The sequence below is a fragment of the Gasterosteus aculeatus genome, chromosome Y (genome assembly GCF_964276395.1).
Source record: "Gasterosteus aculeatus chromosome Y, fGasAcu3.hap1.1, whole genome shotgun sequence".
Classification (NCBI taxonomy): Eukaryota; Metazoa; Chordata; class Actinopteri; order Perciformes; family Gasterosteidae; genus Gasterosteus; species Gasterosteus aculeatus.
The window spans coordinates 3822901-3848756 of NC_135709.1; the positions used below are offsets into that span (position 1 = coordinate 3822901).

The 25856-nt window shown below is 40.7% G+C and overlaps 2 protein-coding genes, 2 long non-coding RNA genes and 2 other non-coding genes across 11 annotated transcripts; 2 read left to right on the forward strand and 4 right to left on the reverse strand.

Moving 5' to 3' along the window:
- The first annotated feature begins 4126 nt into the window (after nucleotides 1-4126).
- On the forward strand, nucleotides 4127-16319 carry LOC120812475 (uncharacterized). Of its 2 annotated transcripts, XR_013454678.1 has the most exons (8): nucleotides 4127-4504; nucleotides 5210-5358; nucleotides 5755-7910; nucleotides 8758-8831; nucleotides 9008-9073; nucleotides 14939-15142; nucleotides 15309-15407; nucleotides 15894-16010. It is a non-coding gene; the product is annotated as an uncharacterized LOC120812475 (long non-coding RNA). The 2 variants fall into 2 exon arrangements; XR_013454679.1 differs by lacking the exon at nucleotides 5755-7910 and having other exon boundaries at nucleotides 4143-4504; nucleotides 15894-16319.
- On the reverse strand, nucleotides 13130-14895 carry LOC144390880 (uncharacterized). Its single transcript, XR_013454682.1, has 2 exons — nucleotides 14371-14895; nucleotides 13130-13778 (listed from the first exon to the last, which is right to left on the reverse strand). It is a non-coding gene; the product is annotated as an uncharacterized LOC144390880 (long non-coding RNA).
- A 1828-nt stretch (nucleotides 16320-18147) lies between the features above and the next one.
- LOC120812476 (small ribosomal subunit protein eS17) lies at nucleotides 18148-21309 on the reverse strand. The gene is made up of 5 exons (XM_040168488.2): nucleotides 21210-21309; nucleotides 20381-20532; nucleotides 19957-20062; nucleotides 18734-18799; nucleotides 18148-18270 (listed from the first exon to the last, which is right to left on the reverse strand). The coding sequence occupies exons 1-5, from the start codon at nucleotides 21210-21212 to the stop codon at nucleotides 18193-18195; spliced, it is 405 nt and encodes a 134-aa protein (XP_040024422.1). The 5' UTR covers nucleotides 21213-21309; the 3' UTR covers nucleotides 18148-18192.
- On the reverse strand, nucleotides 18391-18517 carry LOC120812913 (small nucleolar RNA SNORA71). The gene has a single exon (XR_005710761.2). It is a non-coding gene; the product is annotated as a small nucleolar RNA SNORA71 (small nucleolar RNA).
- LOC120812914 (small nucleolar RNA SNORA71) lies at nucleotides 19284-19409 on the reverse strand. The gene has a single exon (XR_005710762.1). It is a non-coding gene; the product is annotated as a small nucleolar RNA SNORA71 (small nucleolar RNA).
- LOC144390876 (COMM domain-containing protein 9-like) lies at nucleotides 20658-25472 on the forward strand. Of its 5 annotated transcripts, none has more exons than XM_078097354.1 (6): nucleotides 21659-21795; nucleotides 22557-22671; nucleotides 22810-22940; nucleotides 23015-23087; nucleotides 23411-23554; nucleotides 25306-25472. In XM_078097354.1, exons 1-5 carry the CDS (start codon nucleotides 21742-21744, stop codon nucleotides 23515-23517), a joined length of 480 nt encoding a protein of 159 aa, XP_077953480.1. In that variant the 5' UTR covers nucleotides 21659-21741; the 3' UTR covers nucleotides 23518-23554; nucleotides 25306-25472. The 5 variants fall into 5 exon arrangements, with proteins under 5 accessions (XP_077953483.1, XP_077953480.1, XP_077953479.1 ...); XM_078097356.1 differs by having other exon boundaries at nucleotides 21678-21795; nucleotides 23053-23087; XM_078097357.1 differs by lacking the exons at nucleotides 21659-21795; nucleotides 25306-25472 and adding an exon at nucleotides 20658-20777 and having other exon boundaries at nucleotides 23053-23087; nucleotides 23411-23688.
- Nucleotides 25473-25856: the final 384 nt, after the last annotated feature.

Genomic DNA, 25856 nt, shown 5'->3' on the forward strand with positions numbered 1-25856 from the left:
TCACCAGAGTTGGCTTCTCAGCGGGTGTGTCGCCGAGTGGGGAGAAGCGGTTTGAAACGTGGTTGAAAGTGGTTGGTGGTTAACCGTGTGCTTCGACTTAGACTTATGCTTACTCCGGACAGTCACCCAGCCTCCCGGCTGCTCGGGGGTTGCCGGGGGACGGCTAGCAGGAGCGAACGCTACGTCTATGTGGCCCGCACCGGCTACGGGGGTGGGCGGGGTAACTACAGCGGCTAACGACTGAGCTTCCATGGTGCGGAGCTGTGCTTCTAGCTCACTAAGCCTCGCCTCCAATTTATCAAATATACTACACTTCTTACATGTACCATTATCCGTAAGGGAGGCAGAGGAAAAGCTAAACATGTGACACACCGAGCAAGAAAGAGCAGGAGAGGTAGGGAGGGAAGACATCACCAGGTTAGCTGCTAAGCTAATGCTAACGCTAATAGAAGTAACGTTGACGCTAAACAACGTCTAAGCAACTATTCGATGGAGCGAAAATTTGCTAGACGGTGAGGTGTTTAACAACGCCTCACATAGATAAGAATTCACTGTTTGTGATAAAAAAAATATCACGCTACAGTCAACTCAGTATAGCTAGAGCTGTGAAAAGTTCGATGACATCAAACACGCTGGCAACAGGAAGTGATGCAACACGCTGAATGTCATTGGCTTCTCCTTCAAAGTGTCTCCTCCTGGACTGACCCCTTCACGTCGAGGTGTAAAGCTGCAGCTGCAACCTAAATCCTCTCTGTCCTATCTGTCCCTCACATTCCAACACATTCAATGTAGATACATTTGGCTTTATGCCTCAATGAGTGAATATAACAAAGAATGCATAGTTTAAGTCTTCATCTTATAACAAGTACACTGTATTTCACTTTGTAATTGTATTCCTTATAACGTTGTTTAGTTATTAAATACTTTTTCATTTTTGAATTTAAGGAAGCTGACTCTTTTGTATCTTTGTTTCCGGTTGGGACGAGAACAAAGGAGTGAGGCCTCCTTCGAGGGCTTTCCGAATCCTAACACAAGCTAGACTATTATGCAGTTGTAGACACAACACAGGGGGTCCCTGGGCCTGAGAAGGGAGGAAAAGGAGTTTAATATGGCTATTAATTGTGACTAAGACTAGGCTAAAACTAATTACATTTTAGTCTAGTTTTCGTCGACTAAAACTAAGAAGGATTAAAATGACTAAATGTGACTAAAACTAATATGCATTTTTCGTCTAAAGACTAAGACTGAGACAAAATCAAAAATTGCTGCCAAAATTAACACTGCTGTCGGCTGCCGTCTCGCTCTCGCAGTCAGGGACACATGAACCTGGAGTCTGGGATGCTGTCCCAGTTCATCTCTCAGGCCGTGTTGGAGTAGAGAGGGTGTGCCGGGAACCACAAGGTTGGGGGTTTGAGCCCCAGCTGCTCCATGTCCCACGTCAAAGTGTCCCTGAGCAAGACACCTAACCCCTAATGGCTCCCCGGGAAAAAATTTAAAAAGCCATGGGTTAAACATGCAATGTAAGTTGCTTTGGATAAAAGTGTCAGCTAAATGACCTGTAATGTAATAAATCTAATGGTTGTGATTCAGACTGAAAACATCGGTGTTTATTTGATTTTGTTTATTTGATTTTGTCATAATTACACTAAATATGAGGATTTAAATCAGCAGAGAGAATTCCTTCAGTACAGACCTCTAAGTCCTTCTTCCAGCCCCCCCTGTGTACTTATACTCTGTTTGAACACTCTGTATAACATCTGTATAACATCTGTATCTGTAAAACAATGATTGATTTAAAAAAATATTTAGTTTTGTCTTTAGATGTATATAAATATAGTTCATGAACATTTCATTAAATTATTTCAATGGATGTCTGAGGGACTTTTTAAAAAAGAACCAAGGTTTTTCTGTGTCTATATAAGAGGAGGGGTGCATCAACAGAGAATTATGGGTAATGTAGTCCAGGTCATCTTTGCTATAGGGTCAAAACAGTAGCTGTATCTAATCGGGTGCATCCTTGAAGGACCCCTCTGATCTGGCCGGGCCCATCAAGGACCACATAGGGTGAACGAAGCGGTCCATGAAATGGCGGCCTGTCCTACGGTCCAGCTTTTCTGTCTAGCAACCTGCGCCTGACCGTAAAAACCTTAAAACCTGAAAAATGTATAAAATGCAGACAGAGAAGGTTATCTTCTATCTATTTAATTTCATTTAAAATACTTCACCTCCGGAGCATGACATATTTCAGGCTGAGAGAAGAACATTTTTTAATTTTAAATTCAAATTAAATCAGTGAAGCAATGAACTTTGAGCTAAAAGAAAAATCAATCAATACAGTCAATAAAAACCACAACAGCAAACACATTTGTTAACTTGTATGCAAATTAATCTTTTTCTTGTGTTCATACTGCATTATAATTTATTAGGGTCCTCGCAACGACTAGTCGTAGAGGAACCTATTGTATTTCAAGGAATTATTATTCTTATTCTTATTCTTTTCTCTAAGGAATTTTCCCTTTTTGAGGCCTTTATCATATTCAAAAAGTTATTAAATTTGGCACGCTTATCAGAACTGGTGAAAAATTTGATATTTTGGGGTTTCACATTTGGGTAAAAGGAAATGTCTCCATAGCGCCCCCTAGAAAGGTAAAAAAGTACCCCACTAGGCCAGTTTCCGCCCCCGATGACCAATCGACTTGAAATTTGGCACACATGTGCTCTTGGACATGCTCTACAAAAAAGTCAATCATGGTATGCAAATGCACGTAACTAGATTTTCCGCCATTTTGAATTTTGTGAAAAACACGTTTTTGGCCATTTCTCCTAAACGCTATGTCCGATTGTGACCAAATTTTCTGTGGATCATTATTGGATCAATTTACCCCTGCCCTATAAATATCTTCTTGTTTTGAGAAGATATGGGCTAATGAACTTTGCAAGGGGTGTGGCTTAATCTTGCAAGAGTCATAACTTCCAAATGATTTGGCCTGCCCTAACCAAACTTGTAACACATGTGAACATTGAACCCCTGAACACACCCTGATTTTTGAGATTTGAGATTGAGAATATTTGAAGAATATGGGGCGCTGCTATTAATCATTGAAAATCTGCCCTTTTGGCCTATTTTTGGCCTATTTTCGTGATTTCCTCGAGTTGTAAAAGACCAAACTCCTTCCAGGGATTAAACCCGATTCTTTTCAAATTCGCGCAGTGTGATCTCGAGGACCTAGGCTCTAAGAATTGCATTTTGCCGGAAGAAATTCCAAACTATGTGTGTAGGAAGCATTTTTGAAAAACCACCATTTTGCATGAAAATTGAAGTTGTTTTAACTTGACCATACTTTATCTAATCTGCTCCATATTTCTCACATAGCATGAACCTTTCACCCTGTACACGTCCATATGATCATTTTTAACCTTAGTCATAGCGCCTCCTGGGGAAAACAGGAAGTTGAATGTTTTTTTTATTTTACACCCTGCTCCTCACAGGTTTTGCTCCTCAAAAGTTAATATATAATAGGTGGCGAGATGTTGCATCGGCAAAGTTCATCCTTTGCCAAGAACAACTAAACCGTTGTAACTCTACTGAACATCATCGGATTCTTTCCAATTTTTACATGTTTGATGACCCTCTGGGCCTGAAGAGATGCAAAGTTGAATCAAGTCATAGCGCCACCTACTGGTAACTTGAAGTCAAATTTTCTAGTATCCAGTAAAAAACGAAGGTGGTATTTAGAGAGGCTTTTATTTTGAAATAGTACATCATAATGTCCTGGTTATTGCTGAGTCACATCTTATGGATGTGTACTCTATACCTGAAGTGGAAATACTGTGTAACTATTGATCTTTTCCTTTTAAATGTAATCTGAAAATGACCAGATGTAGTCTTGTAATTGATATTTTGGCTCTTGTATGGTATTTTGAGAGGCCTTTATTTTGGAATACTAAATCAGAATATCCTGCTTATCCCTGCGTGGCACCTTGGGGATGTATACTATTAGTCTGAAGTGAAATGATTATGTAACAATTAATAGTTTCCTTTTAATTCTAACCTGAAATTGACCAAAAGCAGTCTCGTGATGGAGAATTTGAAGGAAATTGTCCCATGTGTTGTAATATGGTGGGGGCCCTTTAAGAGCAGCACGTACGGAGCGGGTATGAGCGAGCGAGCGAGAGAGAGCGAGAAGGAGCAGGGTTTTTTGTTGTTGTTTATGTTTTGTGTGGACGTAGCGACCGGAGAAACCCATGTACCGTAACGGTGTTACTCAGTGTTCATCAATAAAATCCTCAAAGAAAGCATGCGGCAGGCCTTTATTCACTAACCGGCAAGAGGAACGAAAGTGAAGGGAATTAACCCCAAAGTTACCAACAGGCAATACTTTGGCCCTGGAGCAGAGAACGAAGTCTCCCCTGCAGTCTCCAACTACGGTCAGAGACGGACAGGCAGGAAAGGTTAACACTGGCGACCACGAAGGGACTCAGAAATACAACGATATCCGCTGTGGTAAGCACACTGAGAGGTAACCGATAAACCGGAGCAGTTAGCAAAACAGTACTGTTTCCCATTTTATCTTAACGTTAGCCAAGATGGCTGCCTCCAGTCAGCACCCCCGTGGCCGAACGTACAACAAAGTGGAGAAGGGAACAGCCACTCCACCCGTCCGATGTCATTCACTTCAATAGAGGAAGTTAAAATAAAAACAGACTGTTTGCACTTGAGAAACGGATATGACTGGCTCGATAAGCTTTTATCATGCGATGGACAGACCGATACATTAACAACACGCTGTCTGAAGTGAATACTCGTTAATTTATAAGATTTAGTCTTGAGAAGAAAAACATATTTTTAACCGTGATTAATGAATTAGAAAATGTGATATTGATTGCCCTGATAATAATGCCAATGCTATTCTCTTTTAATGCTGTCCTGCTTACTGCTGAATGTTATACTGAATACTATATAAATGTTGGACACAATGAATCGCCTTTATTTTAGTGCTGAGCTCAGCGGGCTGTATAATGGTGAGGGGAAACAGTGCTGTGAGTGTAGATTCATAGAATAAGGTTCACACCTTCCATCATTCGTCTGATTGTCCTATAACTAACTAACTATAACTAAGCTACATAGCATAACATGATTTATAGTTATTTGATAAGAAATGTTTTGTACATTATTTACTCTGATGAGGACTCTTTCTCCCACATTGAGATTGCAACCCTCCTCGCTGAGAAGGTATTGTCCTCTCATCTTCGTCATGGACCCCCACCATCCCAACGCTGAGTTGCCACCTGCAGCTTCCATCCTGGCGTCTGCAGGAGTTCCGATGATCGCCATTGAGGGACAGGAGCAGTTGCTTGGTGAGTTATTCCTCCTTTACCACCACCTGCCGTCAGTGCTGAGGTGAGGCAGACTCTCTAATTATACAGTGATTTTAGATATTTGTATCTGCATGCTTCTAATTCCATTTATACTTTTCATTTTCCATCAACATGATGTATTAAAAATCAGGAATGTCCTCTCAAAGTGATGCAGAGGGGTTTTTTTGTGCATTTGTTACTTCTAGACTAGATTACTGCATTTCTGTGTTATCAGGCTGCTCTCATAAGTCTCTTGAGCCTCTCCAGTTGATTCAGAAGGCTGCAGCATGGTCATTAACTAAAACTAAGAAAAGGGATCATATTACTCCTCTAGTAGCTTCTCTGTACTGGCTCCGGAATGGACGTGATCCTACATATTTCAATGACTTTTTGCAGGTCTTTGCCCATCACTGGGTGTGGGATTTGACCGCGTGTCCGGCTGACCGCTGTCCGTCCTTTGGGCATTCCCCCCGACATGCAAGGGGAGGCAAAGGCCCGTTCATCGGTGCTTGCAGCTTTGATTAACATTGAATTCACAAATAATCAGTGAAACAATATTTATCGTAAAGTTTCTAACTTTAAACTTTGTTTGTTCAGCATTACTTAGTAACATATCAAACATCTAAAAAATGTCTTTCTGTGTACTCCACTTTCTGCTTTCCAACTCAAAATGTTTGCATAATTAGTTCCTTTATATGTCTTGTGAGTGTGTGAAAGGAGTGATTGTCCACTGGGACACACACACACACACAAACAATCCATGCTCCAGTGGATCTAACGAACACAAGTGGCTGATGGGAGTTTTTACTTCTAGCCCGATCCATTTTTTTACACAGATCGTAATCAGACATGAAAATCCCGCACCTTTCGCCGAAATTCGCCGTTTTGAAACCAAAATAGGTTATCTACGTGAATTGTGTAGATTCGATGAGTTTTTTTGGGGGGGTATTCATATTCAGTGAATTGCGAACACGGTGAGTGATGGTGTCAATAATTTTAATATTTTCTGGTATATCTAAGTTAAGTTACCCAGGAGCTTTGTTGACATAGACTTAGCTAACGTTAGCTACAGCTTGATGAATTGAGTCATTAAACACAGCGGGAGAGAACGCGACGTTGGCCAGCTAGCTTAAGCTTCGTTAGCTAACGCTACCGTTTTTGAGGAGGTAGATTTTGAGGTGAGGGGACTGACAAGGTAGAAGGTAAAGTGGTCCACTGTTCAATAAGCAAACCTGCCAACCCGAGACGCATTTTGACTTCAAAGTACGCTGGTACGATTTGTCACTCTAAACTACGCAAAAATAGTTGACCAGCACACATGATATGCAATGCAATATAGTATTTAATGACTTGTCCCCTATTAGTTGTTGTCAATCCCCCCCCTCGTCGGTGCGCAAAAAATTATCTCTGGGACAAAATCAGTTAAAAAACCCTGCCCTAGAGGGGTAATATCCTTGTCACCCTTTTCACACTTGACCTGTTTTCATGCCTGCACAATGATAGTGGAGGGAAAGTACTTAATTTGGTACTTTGCACAGTACTCGGTAGTTGAGTCATAGCACTTAGTACAAAGTGTGTGTGTGAGCAGTTGAGTTGAAGCTCTTTACACTGTTTTTTATTAAACTGACTTTTTGTTCATATGTCACGGGATGAGGTGTGATGCCACGAGATGTGTCTTGATGAGGAGACATTTAATGTCTTAAAGTTTGCATTCTTTAGGCTGCAGCTGATCGACTATGAAGTGTTACAAAGGATCAGTGAGTCTCAAACACACACACATACACAGAGTGTGTGAGTTTCTAGAGACACACAAAGTTACATCAGACATTTGAGTCAACAGATTAAATCTAAATATCTAAGAATGACACAGACTCCCTTTTGTCTTAATACTTTTCATCATTTATTCATTTAATTATTTGCAAAGAAAACTTTTCTTTTGTGAGCACTTGAAGTAAACAAAGCTTTATGGTTGTACTTCTACTACATCTATTAATTACATTTACATGTGTAAATGTGGTGAAAACAAAAAAACTGAAAAATCTTTTCATTTAAGTAAAATTTACAAAAGATTTAGGTGATATTAATGCAGAATGATTTATACTCTTGTGTTGTAATTATCCATATATTCATGTGTTCGTCTGGTAAAGGGGGAATCATTTTAATATGATATTATAGAACAAACATCCAAGATGACTTTGGTTCATTTTCTTTTAATAATCTGTAAAACAAAATGAAGCTGACAGACAAAGGTAGTCCAGTAAAACATACAATATTTATCATTATCAAATAAGAACTCTGGGTTTCATATTCAGAGGATTTTAGTATCATCAATTCCTCCGCCAGGTTTAAAGGACAGATTAAATCTTTCTTTAGAGGCCCGGCGTCAAGCTTCCGCGTTTCTGTTGTTGCAGTCTTTGTTGCTTCACACAGGAAACAGGAAGTCAGGAAGTCTCAGAGAGAATAAAGGCGCGCAGGAGTATTTAGATGATGTAACCTCTGAGCAGGAACCAGAACAATACGCAAGAAACAATATTCCAACCAAAACTATCCCAGTAAGTAAAATTCTCCATTATTGATCAACCCCTCCAGAATAAGAGAAAACATCTGGCATATTGGGATCATTATTATTATTATTGGTAATAGGACAATATCCACAATCGGACCACAAAACAGAAATAAGCTCAACAACCAGATTCATCAGATCATTAATATAATTAATAGTGAATAAAACCACTCGTCAGATACTAAATACTAAACATCACTGGTGTAATAATCTTACTCTGTAACCGTTAATAAAACTGACAGATGAAGGCCTCCAGGCAAAAGTAAAATATTTCCTCTTCAGAGGGAGAGAAGTGGAATGTATTAAGTTTCTTCATTATGAGATATGAGCAGCTTTGTGATTTTAATGAGACATTTTATTGGAAATTAAACAAAAGATGTGATGAGTACTTTAATAAATGAGAATACGTGGTGTTTTATGACAGAAAGCCTTAAATGTATTACAAAAGAACAATGACAGACGTTATTTAACAAATTGACATTATTATTATAAGTCTGAATATAATCACATTATTTAACCTTTCACTAAAAATGCTTCTTCGAAATAAAAATGAAAAACATTTAATGTGAGGAATGCTTTTAATGTGAAAGGGTTATTTTCTATATCTCTGGAGCAGTTCGGTGGCTAAAAATCAGCAAGTTTATTGATTCATATTTATAAACCTTTGTATTTATGTAAATGTATTTATATTTATTTTATTCAACCAGATAAATCATCTGAGAAGTAGTTATGTTTAAAATAATCACCTGGTCAAGGGGGCAGTGACAGGAAGTGAACATATAAAGTTAAATTGATTTGAACCGTATGATCACAGGAACATGTGGCTGTCTTCACAGACAGGTCAGAAAGTACAACTCCCAGTGCCACAAACTGTTCCAGACCGTCCCCAAGGACGAGATCCTCATGAAAGGTGAGAACCCTGTCCCTACCCTGTCTCTCGCCTGTCTCTGACCTTCTGTATCACTTGTCCTGATAAGACCATTTGATCAGAGACAGGGTGTCTCTTCTAGTCTCATCACCTGTGTACCTGCTTCTTCTTCTTCTGTAATATATTTGTGTGCGTTGCAACGAGACATCATTCTGCAGGGGAGACTCTACATCTCCAGGAACTTCCTCTGTTTCTACGCCAACCTGTTTGGTAAAGACATCAAGGTGAGAGAAAGAAGCGCCCTCCACTCTGACTCTAAAATCACATTTCTAATGTATCCCAGTGAGCACAAGACGTAATTTCAACGTTGAAATATGGTTGAAATCGGGTTGAAATGAGGTCTGAACGTCTAAGACCTCATTTCAACGTCTTTTCAACCGGCTAAAAATGGGATGAAACACCAACGTGCCAGAAAACGTCAATTTGTTGATAAATGTGTCATGTTGTAACGTAAGGTTGAACGATAGACGATATTAACGTTAAGATTTTCATAATAATTAATGAACTGGTCGGCGAAATTTGGTCTACGCGAAGACGTGATTTCAACGTATTTAATATTTAACTTAAAACGTCATAAATATGAAACTACGGACTGCGTGCTGTTAATAAGATGCGTTTAAGACATAATAATGCGGGCAGGTTCAAACATTACTTGTAAACACGTGACTCCGCTCACATCTGTAACGCGCATGCGCGAGTTCTTAGACGCCTGCAGAGCTCCGAGCGGACGAGGCGAAGTTACGGCAGCAGAGCGACATGAACGGGCTGATAGAACCACGACTACCGGCTCCACTGCTCTGTAAGTACGCGAGTGTTTGGATGAAGCACACATGGAACTATAACCGGGTGTTTTACTTGTGCTGCCCACCCGATACGGGAAAGACGGTCCTTTTTGTTAAGCTAGTTAGCGTTAGCGCAGGTAGTTTGCTAGTTAGCATGCTAGCTTGCAGCATGCTAGCGTGCAGCATGATGACCTGGACCAAAAGTAAACGTCCCAGAATATTTTTCGTATGTTTGGTGTTACTAATGCGTTAGGTTGTTGCTGTACCCATACATGTTATTGCATTTCACATTGAAAATACGTTTTTAAAGCAATGGTGGCTAAGTTGCATTGCAAGGGTGAAGGGCTGAATTCAACAAGTTGTGCTCTGTAAACAAGAGGCCGAAACATTGTAAGTTACTGCTGCTTAAATCATGGTACTGTGTGATATACCTGAAAATGTTACTCCAGAAATACCATAAGTTGCAGATGAATTGTTATCTTGTTTATAATGTAATAAGTAAACCATCTATAAATTAGTGTTCCTCATTACCTGCTGCTGTTATTATTATTAGTTTATTACTGTCATCATAAACCCAAATTACCAACTTTGCCTTTGTGCTTTCCCTCCTTACTGGTTTCTGCGGGTGGTGGTTGCATCTGATGGAGATTACGTCTGATGACGAGGGAGATGCAGCTGATTTCAGGTATACTATCCCAACTCAAGTGAGGCACATCTTGTTTCAGAATCTATAATGACGTTCCAATGATTCAGAAAAATGGTCTACAAACACAGAATTGTTGAACAAAGAAATGTTGTTTCTGCACTTTTAATTCCATAATTTATTTTCCTGAAAAATATATTTTATTTCTGTATTGTTTTTAATTAGAAAAAGTGCTGTTATATGTATAGTGTTATATTTATAATAAATACAAATCAATAAAATAATGTGTTTGTCCTTGTTACGGGATGTTAACATGACAACTGTGACTAAGTATGTAACTTGTACGTTTCCATCGAGCAATTTATCCGTTGAAACAACGTTTAAAAGACGTCTATGGCCCGACGTTGAAAAGAGGTTACAAATTGGTTTAAAAGTGAAAGTTGTTTCAACGTCTATTCGTAGACGTTGAAAAGACGTTCGCGTATAGACCCGTTTTCAACGTGATTTATAATATCGGTGGTAAACTTACAAATGTGGACGTAGTTTCTTTTTAAACCTCTAAAATAATGATATAGCACACAAGAGAAGACGAAATATTACCGTATTAAAAAATCACGTTGAAATGTGGTCTAAACATAGACGTCTTTTCAACGTCTACGAATAGACGTTAAAACAACTTTCACTTTTAAAGCATTTTGCAACGTCTTTTCAACGTCGAGCATAGAAGTCTTTTAAACGTCTTTTCAACCAAAAAATGCAAAATGTAAAAAACCTTCAACCTGGAGAAACCTGAGGGGAAAACAATAGGGAAGAAGGTGTGAACAACTTAAAAGATGTACAGTACATCCGATTCCTACAACAGAAATGATTCTAATATTGTGGATTACTAAGCCAGGGGTAAGGCAGGACCAGTGCAGGGACAACCATCATCAGACGTAACCTCCATCAGATGCAACCACCACCCACAGAAACCTGTGAGGAGGGAAAGCACAAAGGCAAAGTTGGTCATTTGGGTTTATGATGACAGTAATAAACTAATAATAATAACAGCAGCAGGTGTGTTAGAACCCTCATTTATAGATGGTTTACTTATTACATTATAAACAAGATAACAATTCATCTGCAACATATGGTATTTCTGGAGTAACTTGTCCAGGTATATTACACAGTATCATGCTTTAAGCAGCAGTAACTTACAATGTGTTGTCCCTCTTGTTTACAGAGCACAACTTGTTGAATTCAGCCCTTCACCCTTGCAATCTGTATTTAGCCCCCATTGCTTTAAAAACGTATTTTCAATGTGAAATGCAATAATATTTATGGGTACAGCAACAATCTAACGCATTAGTAACACCAAACACACGAAAAATATTCTGGGATGTTTACTTTTGGTCCAGGTCATCATGCTGCACGCTAGCATGCTGCAAGCTAGCATGCTAACTAGCAAACTACCTGCGCTAACGCTAACAAGCTTAACAAAAAGGGCCGTCTTTCCTGTATCGAGTCGGCAGCACAAGTAAAACACCCGGTTATAGTTCCAGGTGTGCTTCATCCAAACACTCGCGTACTTACAGAGCAGTGGAGCCGGTAGTCGTGGTTCTATCAGCCCGTTCATGTCGCTCTGCTGCCGTAACTTCGCCTCGTGCTGCGTCCGGTCGGAGCTCTGCAGGCGTCTAAGAACTCGCGCATGCGCGTTACAGATGTGAGCGGAGTTACGTGTTTACAAGTAATGTTTGAACCTGCCCGCATTATTATGTCTTAAACGCATCTTATTAACAGCACGCAGTCCGTAGTTTCATATTTATGACGTTTTAAGCGAAATAGTAAATACGTTGAAATTACGTCTTCGCGTAGACGAAATTTCGCCGACCAGTTCATTAATTATTCTGAAAATCTTAACGTTAATATCGTCTCTCTTTCAACCTTACGTTACAACATGACACATTTATCAACAAATTAACGTTTTCTGGCACGTTGATGTTTCATCCCATTTTTAGACGGTTGAAAAGACGTTGAAATGAGGTCTTAGACGTTCAGACCTCATTTAAATCCGATTTCAACCGTATTTCAACGTTGAAATTACGTCTTGTGCTCACTGGGATACATCAAATTTATGTATACACACATTCGAAGTAAATCAGGGGATGCTTTTGTCTGCGTCAATCCCAGCTGGCATTGTGGGAGAGACGGGGTCCACTGGATTGGTCTTTAGTCAGTGACACCCAGTGAGCATTTTTTGGTTGAAAAGACGTTTAAAAGACGTCTATGCCCGACGTTGAAAAGACGTTGCAAAATGCTTTAAAAGTGAAAGTTGTTTCAACGTCTATTCGTAGACGTTGGAAAGACGTCTATGTTTAGACCACATTTCAACGTGATTTTTTAATACGGTAATATTTCGTCCTCTCTTCTGTGCTATATCATTATTTTAGAGGTTTAAAAAGAAACTACGTCCACATTTGTAAGTTTACCACCGATATTATAAATCACGTTGAAAACAGGTCTATACGCGAACGTCTTTTCAACGTCTACGAATAGACGTTGAAACAACTTTCACTTTTAAAACATTTTGCAACGTCTTTTCAACGTCGGCCCATAGACGTCTTTTAAACGTCTTTTCAACGTTGAAATGCTCGCTGGTTGAAATGTGGTCTAAACGTAAACGTCTTTTCAACGTCTATGAATAGACGTTGAAACAACTTTCACTTTTGAACCAATTTGCAACCTCTTTTCAACGTCGGGCCATAGACGTCTTTTAAACGTTGTTTCAACGGATAAATTGCTCGCTGGAAACGTACAAGTTACATACTTAGTCACAGTTGTCATGTTAACAGCCCTTAACAAGGACAAACACATTATTTTATTAATTTGCATTTATTATAAATATAACACTATACATATAACACTTTTCCTAATTAAAAATACAAAAATAAAATATATATTTCAGGGAAATTAACTATGGATTTAAAAGTGCAGAAACAACATTTCTGTGTTCAACAACAACAATTCTGTGTTTGTAGACCATTTTTCTGAATCATTGGAACTTCATTTTTAGATTCTGTAACAAGATGTGGCTGTGAGTCACTTGAGTTGGGATAGTATACCTGAAATCAGCTGCATCTCCCTCATCCTCACTTGAGGATTCTTTGTGTAAAGGGAGTCAGAGTGCAGAGAACAGCCCTCAATTGCAGATTTCTCTGGTCAACGTGTTTATTCAATTCAAATCATTTTATTTTGTTCAGCTTTGCAATCTGTAAACATGCAACATCCTGTCCCAAAACCCCCAAAATGTAAAAAACCTTCAACCAGGAGAAACCTGAGGAGAAAACAGCAAGGCAGTAGGTGTGTAGAGTATGAACAATTTAAAGATGTACAGTACATCCAATTCCTACGACAGAAATGATTCTAATATTGTGGATTACTAAGCCAGGGGTAAGGCAGGACCAGTGCAGGGACAACCATCATCAGACGTAACCTCCATCAGATGCAACCACCACCCACAGAAACCTGTGAGGAGGGAAAGCACAAAGGCAAAGTTGGTCATTTGGGTTTATGATGACAGTAATAAACTAGTAATAATAACAGCAGCAGGTGTGTTAGAACCCTCATTTATAGATTGTTCACTTCACACACATTACATTATCAACAAGATAACAATTCATCTGCAACTTATGGTATTTCTGGAGTAACATTTCCAGGTATATTACACAGTATCATGCTTTAAGCAGCAGTAACTTACAATGTGTTGGCCCTCTTGTTTACAGAGCACAACTTGTTGAATTCAGCCCTTCACCCTTGCAATCTGTATTTAGCCCCCATTGCTTTAAAAACGTATTTTCAATGTGAAATGCAATAATATTTATGGGTACAGCAACAACCTAACGCATTAGTAACACCAAACACACGAAAAATATTCTGGGATGTTTACTTTTGGTCCAGGTCATCATGCTGCACGCTAGCATGCTAACTAGCAAACTACCTGCGCTAACGCTAACTAGCTTAACAAAAAGGGCCGTCTTTCCCGTATCGGGTGGGCAGCAGAAGTAAAACACCCGGTTATAGTTCCATGTGTGCTTCATTCAAACACTCGCGTACTTACAGAGCAGTGGAGCCGGTAGTCGTGGTTCTATCAGCCCGTTCATGTCGCTCTGCTGCCGTAACTTCGCCTCGTCCGCTCGGAGCTCTGCAGGCGTCTAAGAACTCGCGCATGCGCGTTACAGATGTGAGCGGAGTTACGTGTTTACAAGTAATGTTTGAACCTGCCCGCATTATTATGTCTTAAACGCATCTTATTAGCAGCACGCAGTCCGTAGTTTCATATTTATAATGTTTTAAGTGAAATATTAAATACGTTGAAATCACGTCTTCGCGTAGACCAAATTTCGCCGACCAGTTCATTAATTATTATGAAAATCTTAACGTTAATATCGTCTCTCTTTCAACCTTACGTTACATCATGACACATTTGTCAACAAATTGATGTTTTCTGGCACGTTGATGTTTTATCCCATTTTTAGCCGGTTGAAAAGACGTTGAAATGAGGTCTTAGACGTTCAGACCTCATTTCAACCCGATTTCAACCATATTTCAACGTTGAAATTACGTCTTGTGCTCACTGGGCAGAGCCGACAAAGAAAAACACCATTCACCCATTCACTGCCCTACAGGAGAGTTAGTCACCATTCAACCCCACAACATGTGTGTGGCCTGAGGGAGGAAGCCCGGAGACTCCTCCCAGAAAGGCGCTGGAGGCTTTGAACCCGAGACCTTGGGTGCTAACCACCTCACCAGAGCACTACTTCCTGTTTGTGTCCCTGCTGTCCAGAGACAGCGTCTACGATGTCCTCCGGAGAATCTTCACTCACCTGCAGGTTTGTAGATTGGTAGCTCCTGTTTGTGTGATGTGACTTCCTGTCTGACTGCAGGTAAACGGGGAGAGTCTGAGTTTGAAGCAGTTTCTGGAGGAACCTAACTCTTTCCATGGTAAATATCTCAAAACATCTGTCCCCTCTCTTGGCGTGTCTTGGCGTGTTGAAGTGGTGGAGAAAGCCTTCCCTCCCGGTTGTGTCCTTGTCCCTGCCAACTCCTCCCCCGGCCTCGCTGCAGACACACCCTTTATCACGCACACACTCACAGGTAAGCCCACCTGACCCGATTAACCCTTGACCTCTACAGAATCACTACAAAGTACCACAGAGTACACGCAAAAGTACCATTTCATACCAACAAAAAACATGTTTCTAAAATCCTCACACAAAGACGGGAACGTAATAGTCACAATATCGTGATCAAGAAATACTTGAAATACAGCTGGAGCGGATGTGTGAATATTACAGCGGTTCTTCAGAGCGATGCCACAGAAGAACCGTTTCTGGTTCCACAAGGAACATTAAGACCTGGATAAACCCCCAAAGGTTCACAAAGGGTTCCTTGAGGAACCGAGAAAAAAAAAGTTATTAATGAACCACAGAAAAGATGAAAAAAACAGGAACTGACAATCAATGACATTTTTGATAAATACACAGTATATATAACAGGTCCATACACATCTGGGAGTCATACACATCTGGTAGTCATACACATCTGGGCATTATATTACCATTCTATTTCTTGTTCCTCCAGATGTGGAGAGTTGTCCTGCTGGCTGGCCAATCAGAGGACAAGAACCTGAAAGAGTCAATCAGGGAGTACAAGAAGAAAAACCTGCAATTACATAGATTTCCTATCGAGGGGCGGGGTCAACCTGGTTACCATAGAGACACAACGGTCCCACCTCTCGAGAGGTCAGGAGACCGGAGGGACGGCGTTGTGCTGTTACATAACAGATGTGTGGGTGTGTGCATGTACAGTCAGTTACATTTAGCAGAAACCTACATTTACTTGACACTTTCTCACTGATTTTAAGTCACATGTCTAATTTATTTACTACTCAGAGATGACATTTGCACCTCTAAATCAAGCTGTTTTTTGGATCAGAAGTCCCCAACCCTTTTCATCTCATGGACCGGTCAACGTGTGGCAGATAAACACAAAGAAATAGAGATACGATCTGCATGGTATTGTGGAATTTTATGGTGTAAATATAAAGGTACAGTCAGGCACGTGCACAGACATTTTGGGGGGCAGGTGCTCAAAACAAAACAAACCAAAACAAAAGGGCAAGCAACCTCCTGATTCTTTATGAAAATAAAAATAATAAATGATATATATATAATAAATTAAAAATAATAAATGATATAAATAAATAACAATATTTTCAGTTGAAGCATGTGGTATATAATATACCACAATAAACCTCACCAGACTGTCATGCAGCTCAACTTAAGGCATACCTTTCATTTCAATAATTGTATATCAAACAAAACAGGTGAACTTGTCTAATTTGTAGAACAGTAAAACTGCCTTTAACTTAACTTCCTGTCTGCATCTGTTTTTCTCTCTTCATTAAACATGACAAACATCAGTAAACAGCTGGACAAGGCTTTGAAATCACGAATTATTTTTTTTATTCATTTGAAAGTATTTTGTTCATTTGTATGAAATTAGTTTATTTTATGAGGTAAAAATGAAGTACCTGGGGAATACCAAGTACTTTATTAAATACATGGTATTCCGTTTTAGTACTTATTGGATGTAAAGTAATGTGGTATATATATAATTCCTTGGGCTAGGGCAGCAAGCCCAAAGTGTGGGCCGCGAGAGGTCATTTACAATGAATAAAGTTAATTTTTAAAAGTTTGAAATTAATATAAAAATATTTATGATGCGGCACATTAGTTATGTGAAACATTAGTTGATGCAGCACAAACAATTTAAACGGACAGATTAATAAAACAATAAGGCTCTCGCTCGAAACGGCTGCTCTTGTCCGCCTGTCGTTGTTCAACAAACGGGGCGCCCTCTTGTAGTATTAAAGTAAATATTCCGCATTTTCCGCACTCCAAGGCACACTTAAAAGGCTTTAATTTTCTCAAAAACGTGCCTTATAATCCGGAGCGCCTTATATACATGGATCAATTGGTTAATCGGTTGATCCATACTGGTTGTACACGGCGCTCAAGGCGCTCTGCCAAACATGCCAAAGCTCGGTCTACGACGGCGAGATGCTGAGCGGCGCTCAAGCGCGTGAGATATGGAGCTTGTTTCAGGGCGCGTCGGAGAAACAAAGCTGTCGTTCTCGCCGAGCACTTCATGAGATTAAAGAGCGAGAGACGGTGCCCTTTTCTTTACAGTAGCTGAACCATCTTAACGGGGAAAATAAGTTATTCTAAAAGGAGCTGAAGATTTAAGGCGTGGATGGCGAGGGGGCGGACGCACCTCGCAGCATCAATCGGACCCTGAAAGCACCGTCTCCACCTTACTGTCAATAAGAACAACAGCGAGCGCGTAGAAAACTCCTTCGAGCGCGAGCAGAGATTCTCCTCGCGAGCAACGCGAAAGTTATCAAATACCTCGCGGAGACGAACTTCTGCTCGCGGATGTTTGATTTTGGTTAAATTCTTACGGACATTTAATCATTATGTTTTGATCAGAGTTGTGATTAAAGGTTTGGGTGGGCCGCGAAAGATTTTCAGATTTCAAAGTGGGCCGCAGAATTCTTGAGTTTGGGAACCGCTGGGCTAGGGGATTGAAGCCAGGATCACCCTCTGTGAGGAGATAACTGGATATTTGATCAATAATCAAGGTCTATTTTCTAGAGAGGGTTATGTGTATTTATTCTTTAGATCAGTGGTCCCCAACCTTTAAAAAAATATATATATACATAAGCTTCCCGTGGTGCGGCCCGGCACCAAACGGCCCACAGACCGGTACCAGTCCGTGGGCCGGTGGTTGGGGACCACTGCTTTAAATGATATAAAAGGCAGGAGTCGGCTGCTTTTTGTCCCCAAAGTTTTTTTTTATTAGGACGGTACTTTACAGTCTAGACTCCTCGTGGCTGCTTGAAGTTCATGCCGACAGTGGGTTGAGTCACCTGCAAGTTGGACAGACCGCCGAAGTCCTGAGGAGCAGAGGGAGAATGGGTCTGAGAACATTGTGGACACACTGTACCAGGACCAATAGACGCAGAGACTTTACACCAGACTTCATAGTAAAAACAGCAGATTAAAGGAGGACCATCTGTCCGAGAGCATCAGGGTCTGATAGGAATCGACAGTCCTTCACACACGGGAAAGGCTCTCGAGGTGATCTTCCTGTCCTATCAATGGCCTGACGACAAGGACGCCATGACCACTTTCGATACAGAATGATGAGAAACACAAGCTCCCCTGAAGGCACCATGTTTTACCTTTACAAGCTTACCTTCGTATGTTAAAGCAGCTATTCAAATGTTCTTTGGTGATCAAAGAACTTTACACCTTATTAAAAAAACTTTGCCTCAGGGTCTTCTTCAATGTAGTTGTTGCTTACTGTTACTACCCAGTGGTATTAATATGTATATCAATTATATATTCTAAACTTACCAGCAGCTTCAGCATCTCCTTTGTATCAGGGTCAACTTCTATGAGCTCCTGGTCCAGAGCAGACACCTGGAGGAGGGTGAGAGGGGGGTAATCGTCATTATAGAATCAGCTTTCCCAGATGACCCAGAATGCAACGTCTTAAGACTGAACATATAGGTCCAGCTGAAAGACACATCTATAATCTACAAACCATTAGCCCTTCAAATATTTAGGGGCTTTTGACCATTTTATTGTTTTTAACTTGAATAAATCAGACCACTACTTTACTAGAAATTAAATGTTGGCAGTACTACAATGAGCCTGACTGATTAACTGCGAAAAAGCAACAAGTGCCTGAGAGTCCAGCTTCAGAGTCCAGTGTTGTCGTCCCCCCCCCAGCGCTGAATAAGTATGCAATTAAAAAAATCTATGCAGGGCAGTTCCACACTAACATGAATCTGTCTGTTGTAAACCATGGGGGACCACTGGGGTCTGATATAAACATAAAGACCGGCTTTGAGATTCTACACCAGACTTCATGGTAAATACAGCAGATTTGAGGAGGACCATCTGTCCGGGAGCGCCAGGGTCTGATAGGAACTGACAGTCCTTCACACACGGGAAAGGCTCTCAGTTGATCTTCCTGTCCCATCAATGGCCTGACGACGAGGAAGCCATGACCACTTTCGATACAGGACGCACGCACTCATTAATGGAGCGGGCTCAAATGTCAACCTGAAGGCTCACAACCTCACTTCATTGTGACAGAATCATGTATTGTCAAACATTCATGAAAGCAGCTCTCAGATCAGCTCACGTGATGTTTAACTTTACAGCTTGGTAAATGCTGCAGATTTATTTATTGTTTCTTATCATAGTTCTTGAATCTGCATCTCGTTAGAAGCTTTCTTAAACCAGCCAGCAGGATTACAAACCAGGTATTCTTTTAACAACCTACAAAACTACACGATCAGTGTTTGCCCTTCCATTGAATCATATTAATGGATATTAATATCATGTGTCATATTCTCAGCTCCGAAAATGGCATGCCCATGATAAAAAGTGATATAACTATACTTTGTCTATCTGGGAGGGAGGACTGGGGTGCCTAGAGGGTGAACAGGTTAAATAACCAGTACATACACAAATTCCCAATCAACACCAGTTCTAGTAACTGGTGAAACCGTCCAGTCAAAGTCCCTACGTTCTGATTGAACATACGTGCTTGTGGTGCGTTCACTGACCTCTGGAACGTAGTTGTCCCTCCTCTCTCGCTCCTCCTCCTGCAGTTTGATGGAGATTCCTCTTACTGGACCCCTCTGAATCCTCTTCATCAGATGCGTCACATACCTGCAGCCAGAACCACAAGCATGTGAACACACACCAGACTTCATGAAGAAAACTGCACATTTATGGAAAAGCAGTCTCAGAGCATCAGCGTCCGATGGGAACATTAACAACCAGTCTGAGACCTCCAAACCTGACGTAATGGTAAAAACAGAAGATTTGAGGAGGACCATCTATCCGAGGGCATCAGGATCTGAGCCGGCAGTCCTTCACACACGGGAAACACTCTCAAGTTTATCTTCCTGTCATATCCATGGCCTGACGACGAGGACGCCATGACCACATTCGATATAGGATGTGGAGCAGATGTTAGGAACTGACCCAGCAATCTTGTTGCGTAGCTTCTTGCTAGGGATGATGGCGATCTCCTCACACACCCTCTTGTTGGTGTGGAAGTCACTCCCTAGACGGGTGTAGTATTTCTCGATGATGACCCGGGCAGCCTTCTTCACCGTCTTGGTCCTGACTCGTCCCTGAGAAAAGGAGAATATGTCATGTCATCAGTTTACATTCATAGAAACCATTTTGGTTGCAGATTTTAGCTAATAACATTTTTACGAACCTCCCTATTTGAATTTTAGATTGAAGCAGATTCTATTTAACACAAGTCTCATTTGATACAGCAGGGGCAAGTTGGGACACCTCAGGGAGGTGCGATACTACCTGCTCGGATGGGATGAATCGTCATGGCCACCACACGCCTTCAAACACTTCCCCGGTATGTTAACTAAACGGTCGGTCGGCGGGATGTTAAAACCACCGGTAAAGGTTGCTAGCCCACCGGGGGGTGGGGGTTAACAACCCGGATTTTCTAGGTAAGCTAACGGCGGGTGATACATTTTAGCAGGTAACAGTTATAAGAGCCGGCGTTTTAAGAAACACAACATCATTAATATTATGCTGTTCCGCTATATTAAACCGATAGAAATCGGAATGAGAAACGTTTAATTTAGCTGCACCGCGCCACATCCCCGAGCGGCAGCTCCGCCGCTACAATTCTGCTATATAAAATGTGGATTTACGTCAATACTCCAATATTTAGGTTTGTTAACCTATCCGGTGCCCAAAAACAAAATCCCCGAAGAGCAATGCTCCTCTTAACTCGAGGATTATTTTAGATTAGTCAGGTAGGCATGTGAAAAATACCCACCATGTTGGATCGGCCTGGTAAAAGAGAACGAATAAACTTCTGGCGGAAGTTTAAATCCACAGGCGGAAGCTGAGAAAAGAAACGAGGCGCACGTGCAGGGCCCTCTGTTGGCCGGAAGACAAAACTACAAACAATTATCGACATCCTATATTTAATTCAATATTTAAAATATACCTATACTATAAATATTGCTCCTGTGTTTTTGACACTCATCTTTTTATATTTCAATATACCTTTTCTTTTAATATATTTATTAACTTGCTTGTCAATAAACTTTATTCTGGTTTTATTATTGTAAATCGATTTGGATAAAAGCGTCAGCTAAGTGACATATAATGTAATGTAATTATTTAATTAAAACAAATGTATCTTTATTTTATTTATTCATATAATATTACTAGAGTATTTTGACTCTATTAAAGTGAAAAGCATAATTAAATTGTAGTTATTCACGTAGTTTCCGGTTGAACATCATTTCCTATGAGCGCCAGCAGATTTATCAAGCGATACTCTGGTGACGTCACATGACAACATGGCTGCCGCTTTGTCCAGCGAACATTTTGACAATTTACAGCTCCGCCTGAAGGTATTGATCCCGAAAATCGATCTTAAACAGATTCTTTATAAAGTGCGATTGGCTGGCGACCAATCCAGGGTGTACCATGTCTATCGCCCGAAGTTGGCTGGGATGGACTCCAGCCCCCCCGCGACCCTGTGTGCAGGATAAGCGGTTTGACAATGGATGGATGGATGGTTTCAGCCGAAGTTCGATAACGTCTTCTAATGTATCTATTTGGTTATTACTTACATAAGCGTATGCTCATATAAATATTAATAAATAGCTCAAATTAGCCTGCTAGCATCACTCAGCTTTACATGTATTACTTTAAACAGTGTATTTGACATAGTTTTTAATTTTATTTTTTTTAACATATACAAGTGTTGTTTTATTATAAAAAGTTTATGACTTAATTATTCCTGATTTTTTCTTTATTATTTATTATTTTATTATTATTACAGGCTCTAAAATATTAGCTGTTTTCTAAGAGTGATGTACTTTTTATTACATTAATCCAAACGCTTCCTTACACATTCAGGTGATCAAAACTTCATTACTAATGCAATAAGTATTGTAGCTCCATTGGCATGTAGTTCCCTTTAAAGTGCTTAACACATTACTCATAATACTACATATGTTATTGTCATTATTACTCTACATCATGAGTAATTTTACTGTACTACGTAAGCACATTTTGATGGTTTGCTGATGCTTTGTACTTGTACAAGAGTATTACACTGTGGTATTAGTACTTGCTCACTTAGTAGCAACCTGACTTGTCTCCCGAGGCTCCGTCTAAAGATGCAGTGAGAGACATCTGTGTTGAGAGTCACAGGGCGACGAACCGCCGGCTGGAGGACGACGGCGGGGATAATGAACGTTTCCACTGCTCAGGCTGCTTAGGTAACACACACACAAACAGACAGACAGACAGACAAAGAGACACACACGCACACTTGATTGAAGAAAGTTCTTAAAGAATCCTTGATGTTCTTAATAACCCAACAGTAATGTGTGTGTGTGTGTGTGTGCTCCCTCCAGCTACTCCGCTCCCTCCAGCTCCTCTCTCACCATGTTCTCATGGGTTCTGCAGAGCAGATCCTCCGTCTGTTCCCCGACTCCTTCCACTCCAGCCTGAAGAATCTCATCACCAAGATCCTGCTGGAGAACAGGTTCTCTCACGTTCCTCTACAGCCTCCGTAAAGCAGGAGCTCCTATTGGCTGCTCAAATGTGATATCACCGCAGGCTGTGACGAGGTCCCTCGTGTCTCTGATGCTTTTCAGTCCGACGTGGAGGACGGAAGCTCTCCGAGATCAAAGTGAGTCATGATGCATGTTCTACATTCACCTCAAGTGCGTGTGTGTGTAAGGCTTTACAAGAGTTGGACTGGAGAATCAACATGGTGACCGGATCAGACTCAGTCGGTCGGTTGTCCGTTTCGACCTGTCTGGTTCAGATCAAGGTGAGTTCCGAACCTGAACCACCTGCTAAGGTCCTGTAACCTCCATGTTGTGAGGAGATCTGAGGAGGTCTCCATGTTCTGAGGAGGTTTGCACGTTGTGAGGAGATCTGAGGAGGTTTGCACATTGTGAGGAGATCTGAGGAGGTTTGCATCATCTGAAGGAGGTCCGTGTCTTTCAGATGGAGGACCCATGTCCGTCGGCGGGCATCGAGCCGGTTTCCACGGTGATGGTGGAGCTGATCCGGGACGCATCAGAGACCAGCTGTCTGTCGTTGCTGCCAAGTGATTGGTCCGTCTAGAAGATGACATCACAAAGCTGTGATGTCAGTATTTGATTTCATCACTGATCCTTTTTTTGTCATGTATTCAGGTTTTTATTAATTAGTTTGAAGGTTTACAGAAATATGTCAATAACAAATTCACCAAAATAAAAACTTTTTTTTGTTTCTAAAACTTACAACGGTTTAGTTGTTCTTGGCCAAGCATCAACTTTGTCGATGCACCCTCTCGCCACTGATTATTGGATTCTTATAATATTCACATTGAAGCATTATTAAGGTCTTGACTTTCTACAGGGTGAGAAGTTCATGCTCTATGAGAAATATGGAGCAGATTAGATAAAGTATGGTCAAGTTAAAACAACTTCAATTTTCATGCTTAATGGTGGTTTTTCAAAAGTGCTCTCTATACACATAGTTTGGAATTTCTTCCGGCAAAATGCAATTCTTGGAGCCTAGGTCCTCAAGATCACACTGCGCGAATTTGAAAAGAATCGAGTTTAATCCCTGGGAGGAGTTCGGTCTTTTACAACTCTAGGAAATCATGAAAATAGGCCAAAAATAGGCCAAAAAGGCAGATTTTCAACGATTAATTGCAGCGCCCTCTATTCTTCAGAGAATTCTCATAAAATCAGGTTGTGTTCAGAGGTTCAATGTTCACATGTGTTACAAGTCTGGTGAGGGCAGGCCAAATCATCTGGAAGTTATGACTCTTGCAAGATTAAGCCACACCCCTTGTGAAGTTCATTAGCCCATATCTTCTCAAAACAAGAAGATATCAACACGATATTGATAGGGCAGGGGGACATTGACCCAATAATGAATAATGAGAAAATGTCGTGACAATCGGACATGGCGTTTAGGAGAAATGGCCAAAATTCAAAATGGCGGAAAATCTAGTTAGGCGCATTTGCATACCATGATTGACTTTTTTGTAGATCATGTCCAAGAGCAAGTGTGTACCAAATTTCAAGTCAATCGGAGATTGGGGGCGAAACCCCCAAAATATCAAATTTTTTACCAGTTCTGAGAAGCGTGCCAAATTTAGCAGGCCTCTCAAAATACCATACATGGGCCAATTTCCTTCAAATTCTTCATCACGAGGAAACTATTAATTGTTACATGATCATTTCACTTCTGACTAATAGTACATAGTTCATCCCCAAGCTGTGACCCAGGGATAAGCAAGACATTCTAATGTACTATTCCAAAATTAAAGCCTCTCAAAATACTATACATGAGCCGATTTCCTTTAAATTCTCCATCAAGAGACTACTTTTGTTTAAATTCAGGTTAGGAAAACTATCAATAGTTACATGATGATTTCACTTCAGGCTAATAGTTCGTAGGCTGTGCCCTGCACCACCAACACCAGGAATAAGGAATCAGGAAATATTTATTGCCAAAATATGTCATACATTAAAGGAATTTGACTTGGCAGTTGGTGCGTGACAGTAGACAGTGTAACAATAGGCAACAAGACAGCAGTGCACAGGTGATAAAATAAAACGAAATGCTAATGCAATGGGTTAGTAGAATAAGGCTATGGGTTAGTATACAATAAGAGAATACAGTTAAAAATTAAAAATATTTAAAAAGTTAAAAAATATTAAAAAATAAAGTGCACTAGCGAATAAGTGACAAAGTGACGAGTGACGACAAAGTGACGAGTGATGTTGGAGCCATATTTTCTGTTTTGTTACAAATCATCTATTTGTTTTGTTGGTAGGAATTATGTGTATTCACTTAATCTATTTTTGTTCATATTTGAAATAACTTTCTGTATGATTCATTAGATGCACCTGATGAGGATCAGCGGATAAGAGGAGGGGGTGGGACTGAGGCCACCGGTGGGCTGGCTTTTGTATTGGACGGGACATCGGCACAGTCTTTCGACCTTACGTTGTCCACATCATGTTGAAATTAAACAACCTAATGTAAAACTTAAATAAACGACATAAAATGGAACACAAGCATTGTGTCTTCTATGGAAGCGACAACGCGTGAGTCAGGAAGCGGAGTCCCGGGCACCGAAACGAGGAAGTGCAAAAGCAGGCCACCACAAGTGACGACAAAGTGACGAGTGAGAAATGACAGTTAAAGTGACATGTGCAGTATGAAAGAGAGTGACCGGTGGAATATCAGAGTCAGTCAGTGGGGGACCAGGCTCTGTTGATGAGCCCGTCTGCTGACGGGAAGAAACTGTTCGTGTGGAGGGAAGTCTTAGTCCTGATGGACCTCAGCCTCCTGCTAGATGGAAGGGGCACAAACAGTTTTTGTCCGGGGTGGGAGGGGTCGGCCACGATCTTTTTAGCTCGCTTCAGAGACCTGGAAGCGAACAAGTCCT